General features: G+C 43.7%; 1 protein-coding gene across 6 annotated transcripts in view; it reads right to left on the bottom strand.

Annotated features, from left to right (window-relative positions):
• The window catches only part of RBM33 (RNA binding motif protein 33), a 133,498-nt gene extending 121,489 nt beyond the window's left edge, over positions 1-12,009 (bottom strand). For all 6 annotated transcript variants that reach the window (XR_006889910.1, XM_046670613.1, XM_046670614.1 and 3 more), the window contains exon 1: positions 11,687-12,009. Coding sequence is in view for 5 of the 6 variants with exons in the window: in XM_046670613.1 (XP_046526569.1) it covers positions 11,687-11,729 (43 nt within the window). In the remaining variant the exon portion in view is untranslated. The remainder of the gene's footprint in view (positions 1-11,686) is intronic.
• Positions 12,010-22,642: the final 10,633 nt, after the last annotated feature.

Raw genomic sequence — 22,642 nt, 5'->3', positions numbered from 1 at the left:
ACCAATCATAAGGGATTGAAACAGTAATCAAAAACTTCCCTAAAAAACAAAAGTCCATGACCAGACGGCTTCTCTGGAGAATCCCACCAAACATTCAAAGAATATTTAACACCCATCCATCTCAAACTATTATAAAAAACTGAAGAAAACAGAATGCTTCCTAACTCATACTACAAGGCCAAAACTACCCTCATACCAAAACCAGACAAAAACACAATAAAGGAAAATTAAAAGCCAATATCGCTGATGAACACAGGTGCAAAAATCCTCAACAAAATATAAGCATATCAAATACATCAATACGTTAAAAGGATCATACACCATGATCAAGTGGGATTTAAACCAGGGATGCAGGGATGGTTCAACATCCGCAAATTAATCAATGTGACACACCACATCAACAAAATGAGGAGTGCAAATCACACAATCATCTCAATAGATGCAGAGAAGGCATTTGACAAAATCCAACATCCACTTATGATAAAAACTCTCAATAAAATGGGCATAGAAAGCAAGCATCTCAACACAATAAAGGCCATATATGACAAACCCACAGCTTACATCATACCTAACAGAGAAAAACTGAAAGCCACTCCTCTGAGAACAGGAACAAGACAAGCATACTGACCCTCACCACTCTTATTCAACATACTACTGGAGGTTTTGCCTGAGCAATTAGGCAAGAAAAAGAAATAAAAGGAATCCAAATTGGAAAGGAAGAAGTAAAATTCTCACTCTCTGCAGACGACATGATTCTATACATAGAAAACCCTAAAGAATCCACCAGAAAACTATTAGAAATAATCAACAACTACAACCAAGTTGTATGGTACACAATCAAATTTAAAAATCAGTGGCATTTCTATACACTAATAACAAACTAGCAGAAAGAAAAGTCAAGAATATAATCCCATTTACAATCGCAACAGAAAGAATAAAATATCTAAGAATAAACTTAACCAAAGAGGTGAAAGACCTATATACTGAAAACTATAAGACATTACTGAAAGAAATCGAAGAAGATATAAAGAAATGGAGTCCACACTCATAGACGGGAAGAACAAACACAGCTAAAATGACCATATTACCTAAAGCAATCTACAGATTCAATACAATCCCAATAAATCCAAGTGACATTCTTCTTGAAAGTAGAACAAAGAGTCCTAAAATTTATACGGAACAACAAAAGACCCTGAATAGCCAAAGAAATCCTGGAGAAAAGAACAAAGCTGGAGGCATCACAATCCCTGACTTCAAAATATACTACACAGCTATACTACTCAAAGCAGCATGGTACTGGTACAAGAACAGGCACACAGATCAATGGAACAGAAGTGAAAACCCAGAAATAAAGCCAGACATCTATGGAAAGCTAATCTTTGACAAAGGAGTCAAGAATGTACAATGGAGAAAGGAAAGTCTCTTCAATAAATGGTATTGGGAAAACTGGACAGCCATGTGCAAAAGAATGAAAGTAGACCATTATCTCACACCATACACAAAAATTAACTCAAAATGGATTAAACACTTGAATATAAGACCTGAAACCATAAAAATCCAAAAGAAAATATAGGCAGTACACCCTGTGACACTGGTCTTAGCAGTATCTTTTCAAATACCACGTCTATTCAAGCAAGGGAAACGAAAAAATAAACAAATGGGACTACAGACTAAAAAGCTTCTGCAAGGCAAAAGAAACTATGAACAAAACGAAAAGCCAATCTACCAACTGGGAGAAAATATCTGCAAATCACATACCTGACAAGGGGTTACTTTCCAAAATATATACAGAACTCATACAACTCAACAACAAAAAAATGAACAATCTGATCAAAAAATACGCAGAGCATGAACAGACATTTTTCCAAACAAGATACACAGATCGCCAACAGGCACATGAAAGGATGTTCAACATCACCAATTATTAGGGAAATGCAAATCAAAACTACAATGAGATATCATCTTATACCTGTCAAAATGGCTATAATTAACAAGACAAAAAATAACAAATGTTGGAGAGAACGTGGAGAAAAGGGAACCTTCATACACTGCTGGGGGGAATGCAAACTGGTGCAGCCACTATGAGAAACAGTATGGAGATTTCTCAAAAAATTAAAAATAGAAATACCATATGATCCAGCTATCCCACTACTGGGTATTTATCCAAAGAACCTGAAATCAACAATACAAAAACATTTATGCACCACTATGCTCATTGCAGCATTATTGACAATAGCCCAGACGTGGAAGCAACCCAAGTGCCCATCAACTGATGAATGGATAAAGAACATGTGGTATATACATACAATGAAATACTACTCAGTCAAAAAAAAAAGACAAAATTGTCCCATTCGCAACACATGGATGGACCTTGAGGATATTAGGTTAAGCGAAATAAGCCAGAGAGAGAAAGACAAACACCATATGATTGCACTCATATGTGGAAGACAAAGGAGAACAGATTAGTGGTCACCAGAGGAGAAGGGGGTGGGGGGAAGGGCAAAACGGGTAAAGGGGCACATATGTATGGTTATAGACAAAAACTAGACTATCGGGGGTGAGCAAGATGCAGTCTATACACAAACTGATACATAACAACATACACCTGAAATTACACGTTATAAACCAAAATGACCTCAATAAAATAATTTTTAAAAAATACACCTTTGAAACATGAAAAAACAACAAACAAAACTAGACTATTGGGGGTTAGCAAGATGCAGTCTACACAGAAACTGATATATAGTAATGTACACCTGAAATTACTACTATAAACCAATATGACTTCAATAAAATAATTTTTAAAAAATGGTTATGATGGTAAGTTTTGTTATATGTATTTAACCATAACAAAAAATAATTTTTAAAAAAACTCCAATGAAATACAATCAGTAAAATCTAGACTGTAGGAAATTCCGTAACAATTCAACAAATAAACCACAAAGAAAAAGAGAAACAGAAGGAAATTAAAGAAACTTAAAAAACATCAATTAATCACAATGTGCAGCCTTTATTTGGATTCTAATTCAAATATAGTGTATTTTTAAACTTTTATGACATAAATCTAACGAAATCTTGAGCACTGACTGCATGTGACATTACGAAATGGTTCTTTTTTCAGGTATGCTAAGAGTATAATGGTTTTTTAAGTCTATCTTTTAGAGATCACAAAGAAATATTTACAGAGAAAATGATGTGTCTATGATATTCTTACTTTCTTCAAAAAAATAAGGGGAAGGAATAAGAAAGTTGAGTACAAATGAAATACAATTGATTAGCCATGATTTAATATTGCTGTAGCTGGATGATGGACATATAGGAACTACGCAATTATTTTTAAGTTGACATTTTTCCAATAAATCTTTTTAAAAACATGAACTATTTTTCACTTCTGACAAAGACTCAAACATTTGACAACATACTCTGTTGAGAGTGTGGGGGAATAAGTGCTCTCATATACTAGTGGTGGTACAAACCCTACACAAAAATGTATTTGGCAATATCTAGCAAAAATAAACACGCATTTATCTTTTATTCCTCGCTTGCTCAAAATGAGTGGCCTCACTTTGACAAATCTAAACCAAAGACTTACTGTTAAAAATACAAAATGACATATGCACAAGGTAACCTTTGTGGCATAAAATAAGTAGTATATACTGGTTATGAATACATACATGTAGATATATTGATTAATTTAATATCGTGCTACATTGATGTGTAACAGAAAGCTTCATGGAAATACTAATGTCAAATTCCTGACAGTATGCAACTCTGGAGAAGAAAGAGTTAGTAGACTTAGGCAAAGTATAACAGGGACCTCATCTGTAATATTTTCCTTCGTTACAAGAAAACAACCTGACGCAAACGTGACAAAGCATTAAAGGCTAATTGCAGCTGTAAGGTTCACAGGTTTGTCACATTATTCTGGAGAGTTTATATTATTAAATTATTTCTCCCTGCAAAAAGGAAAATACAAAGTGAGCAGGAGCAAGATATTGTTGCTTTATACAGGTGGTGACTACTCTCTCAAGAAGCTTTGGCCATGATTGCATGGAGATGGAAGAGATGCGTGAAGGGGACCATTTATGACAGAGAAAAGAAATGACACAAGTCAGTGAGATATAGGTACAGCAGCAGATGGAAGTGAAAAACAACCAGAATTCCCAAAAGGAAATAAGAATGGTTGTAAACATGGGTAACCCTGTGTTTAAACGAAGGCACATTAAGCAAGGGAAAGACCACACCTAGTGAGGCAGACAGTAAGAACATACATTCTTTCTCCCTGGAATATGCTATGTAAAAATGGATGTGGAGAGAACCCTGACTCAAAATCCTAAGAAACAAACTACAAAGAACCCTGTACACCTGCTTTTATTCTTCTTACATTTTCTGCAGTCATTTCCTTTCTGTTCTCCTTTAGAACATAGACAAATCCTTTTTTTAAAGTTCCAGTTTATATCTGTCATACTGAGCAGAACCAAGAAAACAAAATGTGTCCTGAGTCCAGTTTTTAAGGAAGAACAGCACATCCCTGAAGACCAAGGGAAAGATTAACTCAGCAGGGCAAGAGTGGTCAATGCCTTTGTCTGGAAACTCTCCTCCTAAGACTAACCCTTGAACTAAACATTCTACTCTAATAAGGGAGTCAATTTCCCTTAACAGCAAGACTAAAGATATCTACTGGAATTTTTACAATTTTCAATTACACAGCAATAAGATACCTATAACTAACACAACTTTTACTTAGCATTCTCACTATTTCCTCACTGTTTCCAGGAATCTGGAACTTTGACTAGAAACTTTATAGAATACTACCTTGGAACAGGGCTCAAGTCTAGTCTAAGGGTCAGCAAACTATAGTCCACAGGCCAAGTAGGTCTGCAACCTGTTTTATCCAAATTTGACTACTGTCTACATAATAAGCTTTTATTGGAACACTGTATGACAATTCAATTACATATTGTCTATAGCTGCTTTCAAACTACAAGGGCAGAGCTGAGTAGTTTCAACACAATCCATGGGATCTGCAAAGCCTAAAATATTTACATCTGACCTTTTACAGAAAAAGTATACCAATCTTTGCTCTAATCCAAAAGTTTTCAACCTTCTTTCATCTCAACACCGTTCTCATGTATAATATGCTCGCATTCTGAATCACTAAGAGTCAAAAAATTCCATATTTTACAGATGAGGCAATCCAGACCCCTTATTTAAACAGTAACTAAACAAAAGCAATCAGGACAACGTTGAAGAACTTTAAAAGTGAGCCTATTAGCCCTACAATATAACTACCAAATTCTGAGTAACCAAGCAAAACTTTCAGAAACAGCCTTAGATCATGTTGCTTGAGAAATAATTTGTAGTCACTGTTTTAAAAATCTCTTATATTACAGGGGTCCCTGGACATGTTCTTCCTAAATGAACTCTGTATTTTGCTTATGAAGTGTAGTGCACATTGGCCATTTGTTGGGCTATCGTGCAAATGAATTTCCTCTTCCTGTGTTTGGAAATCATGGTATGAGTCCTGATGAAGACAAGGCTCTGCCTCCCGAGATGGAAGCTATAAAAGCTAGACCCTTGAGTTCTCTACCATCCAGGGCAGCCAGAAGAAGAAAAGCGGTCTGGGCTCCACCAACTGGATGTTGCCATCACGACTTAGACTCTAGAGAACATGACACCCCATTTCTTTTCCCAAGAATCTAGAGCCTCTTTTTAAAAAGTGAAACCTTTTAAATTGCTGCAGATCAGCTGCTAAATTTGTGAAGTTTAACGGGAAAAATGTCAAAAAAAGGGAGAAAGTCCTTCCACCAATCTTTTTCCTTCCACAGACATAAGTAACAGTCGTGCTGACTGTGGTCACCACCACTCTGAGCAATGGTGCAGAGGAGAATACGGGACACGCACTTCCCAGAGCCTCCTTCCCTGTGCGACTCTAAGTTAGAGTCTGCAAGACAGGGTTCTCACAGGTTTGAGTCACAATTACCATCACAATTATTCTCAGGAGGCAGAGGCAGGACACACGGACACAGACACAAACACAGACACATGGATGTGCACACACATGCATGCACGCATGCGCGCACGCGCGCACACACACACACACACACACACACACACACACACACACACACAGAAAGCAGATGTGAAGTTCTCAGGTCACAGGGAGCTCTTGAAAACCACGTGTTGCATCTGGCTTATAAGAGCTGTGACAGCGGTGGTTTCTTGAGACTCAATACCATCAAAAGGAAACACTTCAGCGCTGCAGACTGGGACAGCCCACGGGAGCTTCCCCAACAGCCTTCAGAGTCGCAAGGGCTTCCCGGCAAGCCCCTGACAACCAAGCTGAGATTCACAGAGAATGTCTTCCTGACCGTTGGACCTCCAGCCTTTTCAAGGGTTGTATAAGCCTCTGGTTCCTGTATTAAAACCCTTCATACTTGGAAAGCATAGCATGGCTTCTGTTCTCCTGACTGAAACGGGACTGCTAAAACCCAAATCCTAACACTACTGAAGAGCTGAACTGAGGCCCCATTTCACTTCAACAAGCCAGCATTTTTACATTCATTTCCTCAGGTAATCCATCCCCAAATCCTCCTTTTACAAATGTGAAAATTAAGATTAACCAACGTCAGTAAACGGCAAAACTAGATTTAAACTCAGGTCTAGCAAACATCCAGTACAGTGCCTTGAATTCACTGAGGAAGGAGCTGTAGTAAACACCCTGTGACTTCCTACATAAAATACTGAAGGACAGCCACAACTTCCTCAATGTTTAGTAAGAAGACTACTCATTCATGGGACCTACTAAATTACGCTGGCAGAATCACTCTAAAGTGTAGGCTGCAATCTGGTGGCCTAAAGACACATGCTCTCTTTGAATTACGTTATCTGTTTTTAATCGACTTAGTTGCCAACATTTTAAAAATGGAACTATACATAAGTATCAGAGTTCCATATTCTCTCAAAAAAGAGAGGGAAATACCAAAAGATCAACAGTGGACCCACATTTAGCTATAGCTAAATCAGCTAAAGATGAACAGCATTTAGTCAAACAGGAACAAAATTCCGGCGTCAATCAGAAAAATAACTGAAGAGGGAGTGGCAGCCTCGCTGGAGGGACGCCTCGCCAGCAGCTGCGTGTGCCCAAGGCCCCAGAGCAGCCCTGATTTCCGCGCTTCTCCAGTCTTAGCTGTTCTAGTCTTTTATTTCACTTTATGAACTACAAAAGCACCTATCCTTCCAAAAGAATATTAACGAACTGTCTCATTCTTATTCTGTATGTAAATGAAGCATCAAAATCCAATACTAAGAGTTTCAGAAGGTGAGAACAGAAGAAATGAAAGGGAGAAAAACAATATAAGATTTCCCAGAATTGAGGAACACATATTTCCAACCTAAAGTGTACGCCAAATGCAGAGTACAATAAATACAAAAAGACCTATGCTAACAAAATTTTAGAACACTGGAGAGGAGATGTTAAGACTCTCCAGAGAGAGAAAAAAGGTCACATACAAATGATAAGAAATAAGAATGTCATCAGACTTCTCAAGAGCAGAACTGGAAGTCAGAAAACATCACAACAGTACCCCCAAAAATCTGCAGAAAATGAATTCAAATCTAGAATTCTAGACACAACCAAATCATCAATCAAGTATGAAAATAAAGAAAGAATTTGTTCAGACATGCATGGGTTTCAAAAAATTTACTTCAACACACCCATTCTTAGGAAGCTATAGCATTTAACTCTACATTAATTAATTCAAAAATATAAACAAAGAATAATTTTTCCAGAAAATTTTTTCAAAAGTGACTACTCATGGTTTTTAAAAAGCTAAATACACCAATAACGACAGAAGAAATTGAAAAATAACTTAAAGAGGCACCAGACCCAAATGGCTTTACAGACAGGATTCTTCTAACATTTAACAAAGGGATTTTTACACTGTCCCAGAAAACCTCACAACTCACTCTGGGAAGCCAGCCTATCTTCTAAAAAACAGAATAGCACATGTGCACACACAAATATAAACAAAGAAAACTATAAGCCGCTCTCTCTTATGACCATAGAGAAATCCTAAGCTGAAATGCAACAATATGTTAAAAAGAATGAAACATGCAGAACAATAAAGTTTTTTGGGTTTTTTTCCTGCTTTTTCTCCCCAAATCCCCCCAGTACATAGCTGCATATCTTAGTTGTGGGTCTTCTAGTTCTAGTCCCACCTCAACATGGCCTGACAGGCAGTGCCCTGTCCGTGTCCAGGATCTGAACCAGAGAAATCCTGGGCCACCAAAGCGGAGCGCGCGAACTTAACCACTCGGCCACGGGGTCGGCCCCCAAGAACAAGGGTTTGCAACCAAGAATGCATGGTTAGCTCAGCACTGGAAATCTATCAATAGATTACATGAAGAGATTAAAGAAGGAGCCTCACAGATCACCTCAGTAGATGTAGAAAAAGCATTTGAGAGAATTTAAAACCCAATTCAAAAAACAAACTTTCTTAGCTAAACAAACAATAACTATCAGAAACCTACAGCAAACACCCTACTCAATGGTCAAACATTAAAAAAACTCAAACTCAGAACAAGAAGACAAGATAAAAATGCCTGTCATCACTCATACTATTTAACATTATAGTGGAGGGCTTGACAATGAATGCTTCCAGGACAAGAAAGACAAGAAAAAGAAATGAGATATAAATATTGGAATAAAAGAGACCGTAGATATGCCTGTCTAACTAGAAAATCCAAAGCACCAAACTATTAAAACCAGATTCCAATAAGCCAGTTGCAAATAATTAAATTACAAAAAAAAATTTCTATAGTAGATCAGTAACAAATTTGAGAATGTAATAGGATAGAGAACTACACTATCCACAATGACAACAAACAGAAATATCTGGGAATGAAACTAACAAGAAATGTGAAAGAATTATATAAAGAAAATGTTACTAACATAAGCTCCCTAAGGGCAGGGATGCGTGTCTGGTGTGTTCACTACGCATCCCAACCTTAGAGCAGTGCCCAGCACACAGCAGGTACTCAATAAACATTTGGTAGATGACTGACAAACAAAAAGAACAATTTGACAGACAGACATCTTCGTTGCTGGATGAAAGAACCCACATTGTAAAAATACCAATCATTCCCAAATTACGTTAAACTCAAGGCAATCCCAATAAAAATTCCAGTTGAATTCTTTACAGAACCTGATTGATAATTCTGAAGTTCATTTTTTTAAAAAATGCACATGGCTAATCCAAAAATTTCTGAAAAAGAACACATACACACACACTAGAAAGCAATTACTTTAAAAACTATGACTGAAAATTTAATATACGATAAAGATGGAAAAGATGGAGAATTCAATAAATCATATTACAACTGTTAGAAGTCCCAAATCCACACTGTGTTCAAAATAAATTCCACGTGGAATAAAAGCTAAATGTAAAAAAGCTCAGAAGCATAAAATATTAGAAGCAGAGAGGGACTCGTGGCAATGAAGACACCATCAAGAAAGAAGTTTACAAAAACCAGTGATATATTTCACAAGATAAAATTTTAAAACTCCCATACAGCAAAAAGTTTAAAACAAGGTTATAGGGCAAGCACCATAAAAAGGGTCAATAATCCTAACATAATATACAAAGAATTATTTAAAATAATGAAAAAGAGATAAACCACTCAATAAAAAAAAACAAATGACAGAAACAGGCAATCCTATTCATGCCATACAGGGTGCCAGCTGCTCATGTGCAACTTCCAGCTGCAGAGAAAAGGGGGTACAGGGATTTGTACAGAAAACATTTCATTCTTCAATTCATTCATTTGCCAAATATTTGTTGCACACACTACGTGTCAGGAACTTGGAATCCACGGCAGGTAAAACAGGTGCATTCCTGTTCTCATGGGGCTTACAGACTACTGGGGAAGAGAGATTTACACAAGAAGTAAATAACTAAACACAATCACAAACTGGGACAGACGTACTGAGGAAAGCAAGGGTGCCACAAAAGAAAGTGGAGGCAGGCACGTGAGCAGGAAATGGAAATACTTTAGATGGAAGTAAAGCTCCAGGGGCCAGCCCAGTGGCAGTGGTTAAGTTCCCACGCTCCGCTTCAGTTGCCCCGGGTTCATGGGTTTGGATCCCAGGTGCAGACACACACCACTCATCAGGCCATGCTGTGGTGGAATCCCACAGACAAAACACAGGGAGACTAGCAGAGATGTTAGCTCAGGGCTAATCTTCCTCACCAAAAAAAAAAATAGTAGTAGTAGTAGTAGTAGTAGTCATGCCCAAACAGGCCAGAGCCGGGGCAGGGCAGTCCTCCTGGAGAGGAGGCCAACGCTCACACAGCATGGTGGCAGGGTGGCGGTGTCAAGTCTGGCAGCACCCCCAAATTTTGGTAACAGGGAGTGTGGTTTAGTCTAAGAGCCACGGGAAACCAGCCGCCTGTGACCATACGCAAGAAAAAAAAACAGAGGACAAAGCCCACTTAATCCTCCACAACAGCAATTCTCAAACTTTCGGGACTCAAATTTTTTGAGGACACCACAGTGCTGCGTCGGCGCTTAGCGACGGCGAGAGTCCTGCGAGACGCGTCGCGCGAACCTCAGCGCGCGCTTCCCGCGGCCCGTCGCTGCCCGGAAGGTCGTTCTGCGGCGCATGACTGCACATTCACTGACGTCCAGGTTTTAAAGAGTCAAAGTGAGACACTCCAAAGACCATGCAAGCAGAGCGGTGTCGTCGTCAGAGCCTCTGGGAAACCGGACCAGAGAGCGAAAGACGCACAGCACGTCGGCATCACGAACGAAAACAGTGCCGACCCGCGAGTTCCCAGGCCACCCCGAGAGTGACACAAAACACGTGACTGTGGCCCTAGAGAGTAACCACGGGAGGAGAATGAACCATATATTTCAAAACATAACCAGGAAGCCTTAGATCTAACGTGCAAAGAACCATCTGACAGAAAAGAGACAAACACCAAATCACGCTGCCAGACGCGCCCTCCGCGTTCAGTGCGGTTTTCCCACTTGGCCATACAAACGTCTCGGCATTCGGGCCAAAACCCCTGAGCAGGGGTCCTACAAGGTCCTCCTAAGTCAGCGTTACCAAAGGGTGCCCTGGAGGACACACCAGAACGCCTCCCAACGTTCAAGAAGAGCGGCTCCCAAATGCTCCCGTCCTTCCTACTTTATCCCCCCGCGTCTCCTTTATCAAAGTTTTCCAACCATCCCAAAACTCACTTCAACTATTTTTACATATTTAAGGGGGAAAAAAATCCACGAAACGTGCTTCCAACGGAAAGTGGCTTTCCCTGAAATCTGTCACTTAGGTGCCCTACCAAAGCCACCTAAGCCTGCAAAGCACGAGAAGCCACGCAGAGGGACCGACGCCGCGCCTAAGCCTCTCGCGCCCGCCCCGGGACGCCGTGGCCGCCACGCCGAGGGCCCCCTCGGGAGCCCCGCTCCCCGGACGCCGCCCGCTGCTCACAAAGGGCGCCCGTGAGCGCGGGCCCGAAACCGGTCGCCCCCGGCAGCGCGCCTGGCCCCGACCCCCGAGGCCGTCCCCGCCGAGGCCCGGCGCCCCGCGGACTCGACTGAGGGCGGAGGGCGCACGACGGCGGGAGCGGCGCGGGGGCAGGTGGCGCCCGGCCCGCAGCCCTCCGTCCCCGCGGGCCTCACGTACCTCCGGCGCCGGCTCCTCCGCCCGCTCCCAGGGCGGCCGCCATGGTGCTCGCTGGGCCCGGCCGTCGGACTTGCCCCACCAGCCAGCCGGGGGGGCCGCCGGGCCAGCCGGGGCCCGGGGACGCGCGGCGGAGGACGGGGGCGGCGGACGGCGGGCCAGCAAGGGCGGAGGCGGGCGAGGCGGCGGCGGCGGGCCACTCGGGCCCGCTTCTCCGCAGGAGGAAAACAACAAACTATCGCAACATGGCCGCCGGCTCGCCCGCCGCCGCGGTGCACGCCGGGATGATGGCGGCCGGGAGGCGCCGGGCGCGGGGCGAAGCGCGGGCCCTTCCTCCGACCCTGCCGCGGCCCCGAGCCGCCTCCGACTGACTGAGGCCGCGTGCGGAAGGCAAACAAGAAGGCAGCGACTCCGCTCGGCTCCTGAAACCCAAACGTTTACAGCGGGGGTGGGGGCGGTTGCGGGCCGTAGTTCGGCCCCGGGCTCTGTCGTCAGGCGCTTTGCAGCAGTCGGCACCGAGCTTTACGGCCGGCGGATGTCCCGTTGGAAGTGGGAGGGAGCGGGCCCAGCGTACCGGGATGGGGCCCGAGGCTCGCTTCTGTTTGCACGGGAAGGCGGGGTCTGGGGGCAGGGGAGCTGCAGCCGCGGACGCCGCGGTGTCCCGGCGGGGGAAGGGAGCGGGCGGTCCCGAGGCGCGTCCGTCGCGGGCGCGCTGCAAGGGCGCTGGACCCAGGCGCTGAGACCGCGTCTCGGTACCTCCCTGCGACTCTGCGAAGACCCGGGGGGTGAGACGTGAACCTGAGTTTGCATTTGTGAGCAGCAAGAAAGGTCAGAAAGCGAGATACTAATAAGTGACGTGAAGGAAGGGGTCCTGGGAAATACGACAGTGTTTGGGGAAGGCTGAGGGCTTCTTGGGATAAGGCATCAAAGGAGGCTTCTCTGATTTGGCAGTTGCGGGGGGAGGGGGTGTGAGTATCACCAGGTCTTTAAGTACAGACAAGCTGCAAACGATTCATTAACAGTGAATGTAGGGGTTATAGGGAAAGGAAAGCGTCACGTTAGGTAGAAAGAGAAGGCTGAGCAAAGGCTCAGAGAAGTCCAGTGACTCGTATGATTCGAGAACTGCAAGCAGTACATGTGGCCGCCAGCGTATTGGATGAGGAAGGTGCTCGAAAAGCAGGATGCAAGGGCCAGGATGCAATAAGGACTTTGGGCATTTTTCTGAAGCTTTAGGAAGTATTGAAGGGTTGTCAGAAGCTACATGGTAAGAATTTTGTTTCGGAAAGATGGCTCTGACAACAATAGAAAAGATAGGCAGCGTGGAGAGGTAAAAACTGGAGGTACTGACGCCAGTTAGTAAACAATCTCGAGCATCCCTGCAGGAGACGCATTCGTGCATGGATGGAAAGATGGACGAGTACTACAACGTTAATGGTAGAATCCTGGTGGCTGAAAGAATGTCTACTGTAAAATTCTTTCAATTTCTGTATATGTTTGCAATTTTTCGTTATAAAATATTTGAAAAACATTTCTGGATTAATAATTGATGTAATACTGTACTCATCTAAAAAAATAACTAAAAGCACTTTCTTTTGATTTAGCTGCATGTAATCCCTGCAAAAAATAATAATAGTAAGCTTGGCAAGCTTGGCAAGTAAGTTAACTAAGTCTCTGTCAGAAAGTGCACTAACACATCCAGGCTTAAAATGGCTTGAACCTCTGATCGCCTTTCATTATTTTTTGAGCTGTAGAGGATGGAATTCCTAACTCAGAAGATGTTTTTCAGGATAGTTTCAGTGGTGATCCTGAGAAGGATGCTTCAAAAAAACAAATTCATAAGGATGAAACTATCTCATAGATACTTTGTAGCCATGTTATACTTGAAAAAATACCTCTCTCTGTTATGAACCACCTAAAACTGAATTTCTCCAGGACAAGAGTCTCTCAACTTTTTTGATCCAACAGCCACTGGAAAACCTCTTGAGCACAGACACTAAATATTTGAAGATCTTGCTAAATTACTGTAAGCAAAGATTTAACAAACCCCGTTCTCTTCTCTACTGACAAATTTCACTTTGGGTTGACTTTCCACCTTGTCCTGGAAGCCTAATGAAAGTGAAATGTCAACTATTACAAAACGGTATTGCTTGTGTCAAAAATGCCCTCTGACTTGTACACCACTTCTGGCTTTAGAGAACTGAATATCTTTAAAGACCTGTCAGGAAGCCATACCTTTAGGCTCTCCTTTAACTGAGTGTGGGGATCTAAAGGATAAACTCAAGTAACTAAATACATCACCCCAGGGTGTTGTATTGTTGCTAAGGGCAAAAGTGGAGTTGAAGGAAAGGAAAGAGTAAGGTCAGATTTTTCCCTTTTTTGATGTCTTTTCTTCCTTATGGTAAAGAGGCTTAGAGGCGAGCCGGCCCCGTGGTGCAGCGGTTAGGTTCACACGTTCTGCTTCCAGGACCCAGGGTTCACTGGTTCAGATCCCAGGTGTGGGCCTACACACTGCTTGGCAAGCCATGCTGTGGCAAGCGTCCCACATATAAAGTAGAGGAAGATGAGAACGAATGTTAGCTCCTCCTCGGTCTTCCTCAGCAAAAAGAGGAGGATTGGTGGCAGAAGTTAGCTCAGGGCTAATCTTCCTCAAAAAAAAAAAAGGAAAATTTAGGGGCTGGCCCTGTGGCCGAGTGGTTGAGTTCATGCTCTCCACTTTGGCGGCCCAGGGGTTCACCAGTTTGAATGCTGGGCACGGACATGGCACCACTCATCAGGCCATGCTGAGGCGGTGTCCCACATGCCACAACTAGAAGGACCCACAACTAAAATATACAGCTATGTACCAGGGGGCTTTGGGGAGAAAAAGGAAAAATAAAATCTTTAAAGAGGCTGAGAGGCATAAATGTCAGAAAGGTAGAGAGGAACACTCAACTTGACCTCCAAGACTGTCTGTGTAGTCACCTACACACGTGGCCTCTGAGGGTGCCAGGAGGGAAAGCGCAGAGCGAATCCTCAGGGAGACTTCACACACAGAGTGCTCCGAGCTGAAGACAGAAATGCTGAGTCCGACTTGTGTTTAAATAGCCTCTTTTCCCAGGGAGCTCAGAATCCTGTATGGGGTGGGGAGTGAAAGAGCCTCACCTTACAGGTGAGAAAGCTCAGGCACAGAGGGTAATAACGGACCCAAATCACAAAAGGATTTAATGTCCTGAGCCCTCAGGGGAAATCTACACTCCAAAATGCTGTGTGGAATCAGCTCAGTAGGGTCTGTGCCTCCCCTCAGACCTCGGGACAAGAGGACAAACCTTTCTTTCCTCTCGTGTGTACCTGTATGTCCACCCAGCCCCCCACCCCCACCACTTTGACCTGAACCCTCAGAAACAGTTTTCTCAATCGTGTTCCAACACATGTGCAGGCATTTGCAGTGTGATCCTCTTGGGGGATGCATTACTGTTATTTATGAAGAAAAAAACTTCATATTCACCCTTTCATCCTATTTTTTACTTCTCAGTTATTACTTTCAGTCATAACTGTCTTTTTATGGTGCTTTTTCTCTTAGCCTCTTTTCTCTCATTAAGAACATTTTCTTTATAAAGATATTAAAAGGATGTCATCCTAATTCATACTGATGAGTAAAATATAGGAATCGGGGATTTTCGACCCAAAGATGTCAATTACATAATCCATTTGGTAATGGCAACTGGAATGTGCACAGAGGTACAGATACACACCTGAACAATCTGCTGTGGAACAGCACACAAATCCAAGGTCTTGAGTTCCACTGTTGACTTGAATTTCAGTTGCGTTTAAGTATAAGCGTGAGCTGGTAGCCGATAAATTGACCGCGGAGCAATGATAAGTCTGGTTCTCATTTCTAGCATAAGATCACAGCTCCTCATCAGAGAGAGTCCCACTTAAGTATAAATACGCTAATGAAACTACAATCACACCAGGATGCTTTCCAAAACGAGAATTCCTTTGCTTTGCTAATGATGACATTCTGTGATACACAACGTCATTGGTGTTCTTCCAGTAAGATGTTTTCAGTCATGTTCCAGAAGCCTGTCTAAAGCGTTAGTCTGGAGACAGTGAGTGTGGGCATCACAGATGGCACTGGCTGGTCCCTCAAGCTTGTTACTGCTTCCTTTGTTGGGAAGCAGAGAGAGGACAGGCCAGACAGTGCACCAAGGACAGAGAGTGCGACACTGCTCACACCTCCTCCTCGCCATGCAGCCCACCCTGGAGAGAAGTGCAGTCTGAGCACTTCCCGTAGTGCAGACTTGTAGGAAATCCCTGCCTAAGATGAATAGTAATGTTGGGAATCGTGCAAAAGCAAACAAAATAGTGCTGCTGAAAGCGGGAATGCTGAATAACTTTCTAAATGAAACCTTCCAGCTGCTTACAACTATGACTCATCTCCCCTCCTGTCAATGTTTCGTGTCTGCTCCCAATGTGAGTTCAAGCTCCCCTCTTTTTCTTGCTCCTATTGTTTTATTTGTGTTGTCCACATACTTGTTATTCTTATGTTCACTCTCCCATTATGCCAACTGACAAGTAGAGACATGTGTACCCTTTGGGTTCCTTCCAGAGAGAGAAGGACCAAGTCCCGGTGTATTCACTTCCCATTAACGTTAGATATGCACCCAACCACCATGTGCCAGGCCTGGGGCTAGACAGCGGAGGCATGAAAATGGCCAAGATGCTGCTCTGCCTGGAGACTCCCAGTGTAGCATCAGCCGACAGCTCCGTGTGGTCAGTGTGAGAACAGCCCAGGCCCAGAGTGAGTCTGCAAGACCAAATCATTAGAACTCATTCTTATTGAAAGACATTAGAGATCCCCCAGAATAAATATGCCACATCGCAAAGCTGGCACTGTCGTTCTGATAACCATAAGTTTAGTTCCTCAAGTGTCGATTCTTGATTAGATGAAGAAATCTGGCCATTGATTATTGCAACTAAAAAATTAAACGGTCATTTATCGTACTGACTAACGATGAATCTTACGAAGCCGTGTCTCCGTGGGAGCCCTGAGGATTTCTCGGGAGCCTTTGACGGTGTCTAAGCTCACGGCAGTCACTTACACGGCTGGACCTTGGTTTCCTCATTTACACACAAAGGGCAGACTCTCATGTGTTCCTGAGGCACTTAGCTACGCACCAGGGACAGAGCAGGAACATACAGAGCTCCTGTAGCTTCTAAAACTTGAGGAACAGTCCATGTCCTCCAAGGGTTTCAGAAAAGGGAGAAACCCTTCGCCCCATTCCTTCTAGAATGATAGGATTGTGGAACAGAAGGCACCTGATAGGCTGTAAGGAAGTGGAAGGCATGTGAGAATCAAGGGCCTAGCCAAGGTCACACACCCGAGAAGGATCTGAGCCAGGACTGACACCTCGGGTGGTGAGCATTTATTGCTCTGTCTAACGACTTGGGGGAGACCCACTCTCCCCTTTGGGAACTTGCTCTGTCCCCAACCCCCACCCCCAATCTGTGGCCGGTGGGGGCTGATGCAATGCCACCTCCTCAGCCACAGTGATTGGCTGGGGAGTGGGCTGAGCCCAGGGTAGAAGCTAGTCACCACCACTCCCTGCCCCCACACCATTATCTTCACAGACTGCCCGTTGGATGGGCCAGGGGCCCTCCTCAGGACACGGCACACCCCAGCTGGGTGCGTGGGGGCGGTTTCCGTTCAGCCGGTGAGGGTGGGAGTGTGGCCTGAGAGGTGCCGCTGGCCGCGTCCTTTCCTCAGGGGAACCCCGGGCACAGAAGACAGGATTGAAGAGGCAGGAATGAGAGACAGAGAGTCCAAAAGTAAGTTCCTGCAACTTCAAAGTCAGGCTCATATATTGTGCAACCCAAAGGATGGAATTTTCACCAGTAGAAAACGAAAGGAAGGTGGATCACTGGCTTCTGAGCAGTAGATAAATATTTACCAGCTGTAAAAAGTCTAAACAGTCCTGTCCAAAAGGCATTCACCAAACGTTTGTCCAATTTTTCATTTACAACCTGCCATTTACAACGTACAACACGAAGTGCTGGGAGTGACAACAGCGATTTAAGCTCTCTCTGGCCAGAGGAGTTTCTAATGTGGCTGAAGAGTTGGGGAAGAAATGAATATGAAGCAACAGCAAGTAATTCAAGTAGCTGGAGGAGGAGGCATTTGGGGAATAACAGCATGGATGGTTCGAGTGGAGCGGGGTCCAGGTTTATGATATAATCCAGATCAAAGAGCTACAATTAAGCCATTGCTAATTTTCAAGTCCTCAATATGCAACTAGATGCCTGAGCAGTTAAAAGATCTGCTTTCTAAAAAAGATCATTTATATATAAAACATTTTGTTTGAACTGAAAACCATTTATAAAAAGCTTTTGCTGCTTAAAAGAGTTAGTGTTAACATTTTAGACAAATGCAGCACCGATTACTAAGATAAGCAAAGTTCATACCCTGGGAAAGCCACCAATAAATCTCCGTCATTGACCTACACTGGAACTTAGGAGAAAAGATATCAAAGTTTTGATAAGTATTTACCTAATAGAATTGCATCAATTCAGTGGGTAAGGAAAGATTTTTTTAAAAAACAAGATTTAAAAAACAAAGCATAAAGGCAGACGTTGGTAAATTAGAGCCCATTAAAATTTGAAACTACTCTGTATCTAAAGATATCATTTAAATGTGAAAAGACAAGCCAAAAACTAGGAAAAGATTTTTGCAACACATATGACTAACAAAGGATTAGCACCCAGAATATACACATATCTCTTACTAATCAGTAATAATGATGATGATGATGACGATAATGATAATAAAACCCCAGATGGCTCAGTAGTAAAAGGGGCAGAGGATATAAACACAGAAATTACAGATGAGGAAACTCAAATGACTACTGACAATATGAGAAGCTGCTAAACCTCACTCTGCATGGGGGGCACACAAATGGAAACAAATTCACACCTATAGGATTGATAGAAATTTAAAAGCTGGACTATACCAAGTGCTGGTAAGGATGTGGATGCTGGTAAAAATATAAACTAAAACAACCATTTTGGAGAGTAATTTGGCAACATCTAATTAAGTTGAACAGGAACATTCTCTTTTACCCAGCAATCTTACTGCTAGATACATACCCTAAAGAAACTCCTGCACATGTGCCATAAGATGTGAACCAGAATGCTCTTGCAGTATGGTTAATAATAGCAAAAACCCCAAACAAGTAAAAACATAAAACAAACATAGTATTTAAATGCACACTTTAAAAAAAGAATGGATTAATAGATATACGCCCAGAGTGAAAATGGTGAACTAGAACTATGCATTCCAAAATGGGAGGAACTTGGAGCAGAATGGTGAACACAAGACTAAATAAAAACTAAAATATGCAGACAGGGTAAACATTCACATAAAGGCAAGGTATGGAGACCTGCCCAGGCATGACAAATATTCTGGGTGGGCTACATGGCGGGGTGCACTGCGGGGGGCTCCACCAAGGAATCCAGATGTCTTATGCTAGGTTTGTCTCTAAAAGTTACTGTATGTCTGAAAGACCACGTCACAATAAATCAGGCTTTTGTTCTACGCCCATGTGGTAGTAGAATTCTCTGAATTCTGTGAATTTCTTCCTATCACAATATCTTATTTTCCACTGAGCAGTTGTCTTTGTAAATATTTGTCATTATAAATATTAAAAAACCTCAGATCCATTAGTCTTAAATTTTTAACACTAGAAAATCAAAGAGCAATATTCCATCAGAAGTTGTTTTTTGAGTTAAATATAGGAATAGGATGGAGACAACTCTTCGAACTGTTGATTTATCAGCTAGATGCTGATTTTTCAGGCTAATTTGAGATGTAACTGATCAAAAAAGAGAGATTATTGGATTAAAACTGCCTAAGAACATTCTTTCGGTTGGTTTGAGTTTTGTGCGAAGGTTGTATTGTTCCACTTGATTTTTTAAAGTAAAGATCTGTGAAATCTCCTTCCACGTGTAAAGGAACCCCAAAATAGGGCATTAAGGCTTTTCTCTGGTGAAAATTGATTAAAAAGTTCAGGTCCAAATTTTGTCCGTTAAAAAAACAGACTGTGCACCTGCTCGTCTGCTAAGTGCCTCTGGGCCAGCACCTCAACGGGCGTGAAAACGGAAAGTCGAACAAGAACATGTCCTGCCGTCTAGAAGCCACAAGTTCACATGCAAATAGCAGGCAGATGAAGAAAAGTTAGGTCAGAGGTATGAGGGCTTATGCAGAGCTCCATGGGAGCACGCAGGAGGCACCAACTCCGTGGGGCCGGGAGGGAAGTCTCCCAAAGAGGCAGCACAGGAAGCGAGCTTTGCAGAAATTTGGGAGAAACTGGGTGGAGGGAAGGGCATTCCAGTGCAGCACAACAGGTACGGTGGGCAAAGTCATCTATTCTCACCTCTGTCACCCAGTATATTTTTAATACTTAAAAATACCATATTGACAGGGCCGGCCCTGTGGCCGAAGTTTGCGTGCTCCACTTCGGTGGCCCAGGGTTTCACCGGTTCGGATCCTGGGTGCGGACATGGAGCCGCTCATCAGGCCACGCTGAGGGGGTGTCCCACATAGCAGAACCAGAAGGATCCACAAGTAGAATATACAACTATGTACTGGAGGGATTTGGGGAGAAAAAGCAGAAAAAGAAAAAGAAGAAGCAGATTGGCAACAGTTGTTAGTTCAGATGCCAATCTATTAAAAAAAAAAAAAGTATTGAAAGGAGGAACTGAGGTCTGCGTGGTGGAGATGTGAAGGCGGACACTCAACCTCTCCTCGGGGTCTTGAGCTATCCGCCATCCCCGCAAGTGGGCATGCCTATTTCTACCCGCAACTAGTACTCCCTGAGTGGAATTCTAGTCACCATAATTGTTGCCATCCCTCTCCATTTCTAGTGGGCTTTTTTGTGAGTTTTGACACCTCTGGAAACTGCCCAGCTGGTCCAGCCCTCGAGGTGGTGTCTTCCAGCTTTCTCCACTGTATAGTTATTTTTCCCATCGTAATTAGTAAGGATCTTGTGGGAGATACTTTGAGATTCTATAAATATCCTGTTTCAGTCAAACTCTCACCCGCTAGTTCAGCATACACTGATGATTCTTACCTGAATGAATCACTATGATGTCGGGTGCCCAATGATGCTTTTATAACTCCATTATTCTCTATTCACTCCTCGTAATGCTATTGTAAGGAAGCGCTTTCACTGTTTCCCATTTATTTATTTATTCAATTATTTATGTCAGTATGGACTCATGAATTCTTATTTTATGGACTATAATCTGTTATTATTGTTATTTATTATGTTCCCATTGTCACACATGTGGCCACTGGAAAACTCTTCAAGTTGGCTTTTGCTGTAAAGTTGGTAATGGAGCAAATGTTCGTGTCCCCCTTAAAGTCACATGTGGAAGCCCTCCCCCCCAATGTGATGGCCTTAGGAGGTGGGCCTCTCACAGGTCCTTAGGTCAGGTGAGGTCATGAGGGTGGAGCCCCATGATGGGATTAGTGCCCTTATAAGGAGGGATGCCAAGCTCTCTCTCTGCCATGTGAACACACAACAGGAAGGTGGCCATCTGCAAGCCAGAAGAGGGTCCTTACAAAAACCATCTGCCGGCGCCTCCCTCTCGGACTTCCCGCCTCCAGAACTGGCAGAGGTGTTTGTGGCTCCAGCTGCCCAGGTCTATGGTATTTTGCTCTAGCACCCCGACAGAGTGGATAGTCAAGTTATAGTTGAGTATGCTAGTTAGGCTAGTTCTTTTCTTGCTCACCCCCCTTCCACGTTGTTATGTTACTTATTTGTAGTACATTTGGGCTCGTTTGTTCCTGTTTGTATTTCACTGGCCTTCTTCCTCCATCCTTACTGGTTGAGTGGCCACTGTGAAACGCCAGCCTGGTTCTCAAGTCAGAACCATATATCAAAGGTAGACTCCGAGAGCTGCCGCTCCCCAGCCCTGAGGCCCGTCCCCAGCCCTCTGTAGTTTCCACCCATCCCACCTCCTAACCTAGCTATAGCTTACCCCCATAGGTAACCAATCTCCTCTGTTTCTGATTTCTCCTCCCTGGGTTTCTTTTTGGCACAGAAGAACAGACAATGCCTATGTTTTCTTTTTCTCTGTGTTTCTTACATGAAAGGAACTCCAGCACGTAGATATGCACATGGTTGTTTCGCTGGTGCGCTGTGCCATTTTGTGTCTAGGACCCGTCAGTGGCCCTGTTCCTCCTGCTCAGGTTGCTGAGGGCCAGTGGGTCTGCTCCTCCAGCTCTTTCCATTGGAAGCTCACTCTACCTTTGATGCTGTCAGCTCACGTTGGGAGCACAAACATTCTGAGACTGGAAAGCTGTCGCGGGCAATTCCCTGGCTGGGCCTTTTTACATACTGATGCTCCAAACAGTGGAGTAAACACTCCGGAATAATCCCATTGCCTCCGCAGCTCTCCTACAGAAGGATGGGAACAGATGCTTACGAGGAAGGGCCAGGGATGCGCTCAGTCTCGGCCTGATCTGGACACACGTGTTCACAGTTCCATGCGGCTCATAGCAGCACTCAGCTGGCAGGCCGCATGCCCTCCTTAAGTATGAAACCATGAGTGCTGAGATAAAGGCTTCAAAGGCGGCTTGGAGGGAGGTGGCTCCTGGAATTGTAATAAGCAGCTTTAAGGGATCCGGAGCGAAGTGCAAGGCCCCAGGGGTGGTGTCTGGAGAAAAGAGGGAGGGCGCCTTGCAGCAGGAAGGTGCTCCTCTGCACCCCACATGGAGACCCTGCTCTTGGGGAGTTTAAATCAGCTGGGCCTGAGGGGCTGGGCTGCTGCTAGACCTAGGCCCCCAGGTCGCCCTAGGGTTCGAAGATGAGCAGGGGCCTTCGGGTAGGGTCTGCTTCCAGGCTGACGCGCATGTGCCAACTCTCCTAGTGGCAGGAGATGAGGCAACCTATAGTCTCCCTAGAAAGGCCCAGCAAGCCC

Source organism: Equus quagga, chromosome 8 (genome assembly GCF_021613505.1).
Source record: "Equus quagga isolate Etosha38 chromosome 8, UCLA_HA_Equagga_1.0, whole genome shotgun sequence".
Lineage (NCBI taxonomy): Eukaryota > Metazoa > Chordata > Mammalia > Perissodactyla > Equidae > Equus > Equus quagga.
Note: the sequence above shows the minus strand (reverse complement) of the source record. Positions and strands in the feature narration are given on the sequence as shown.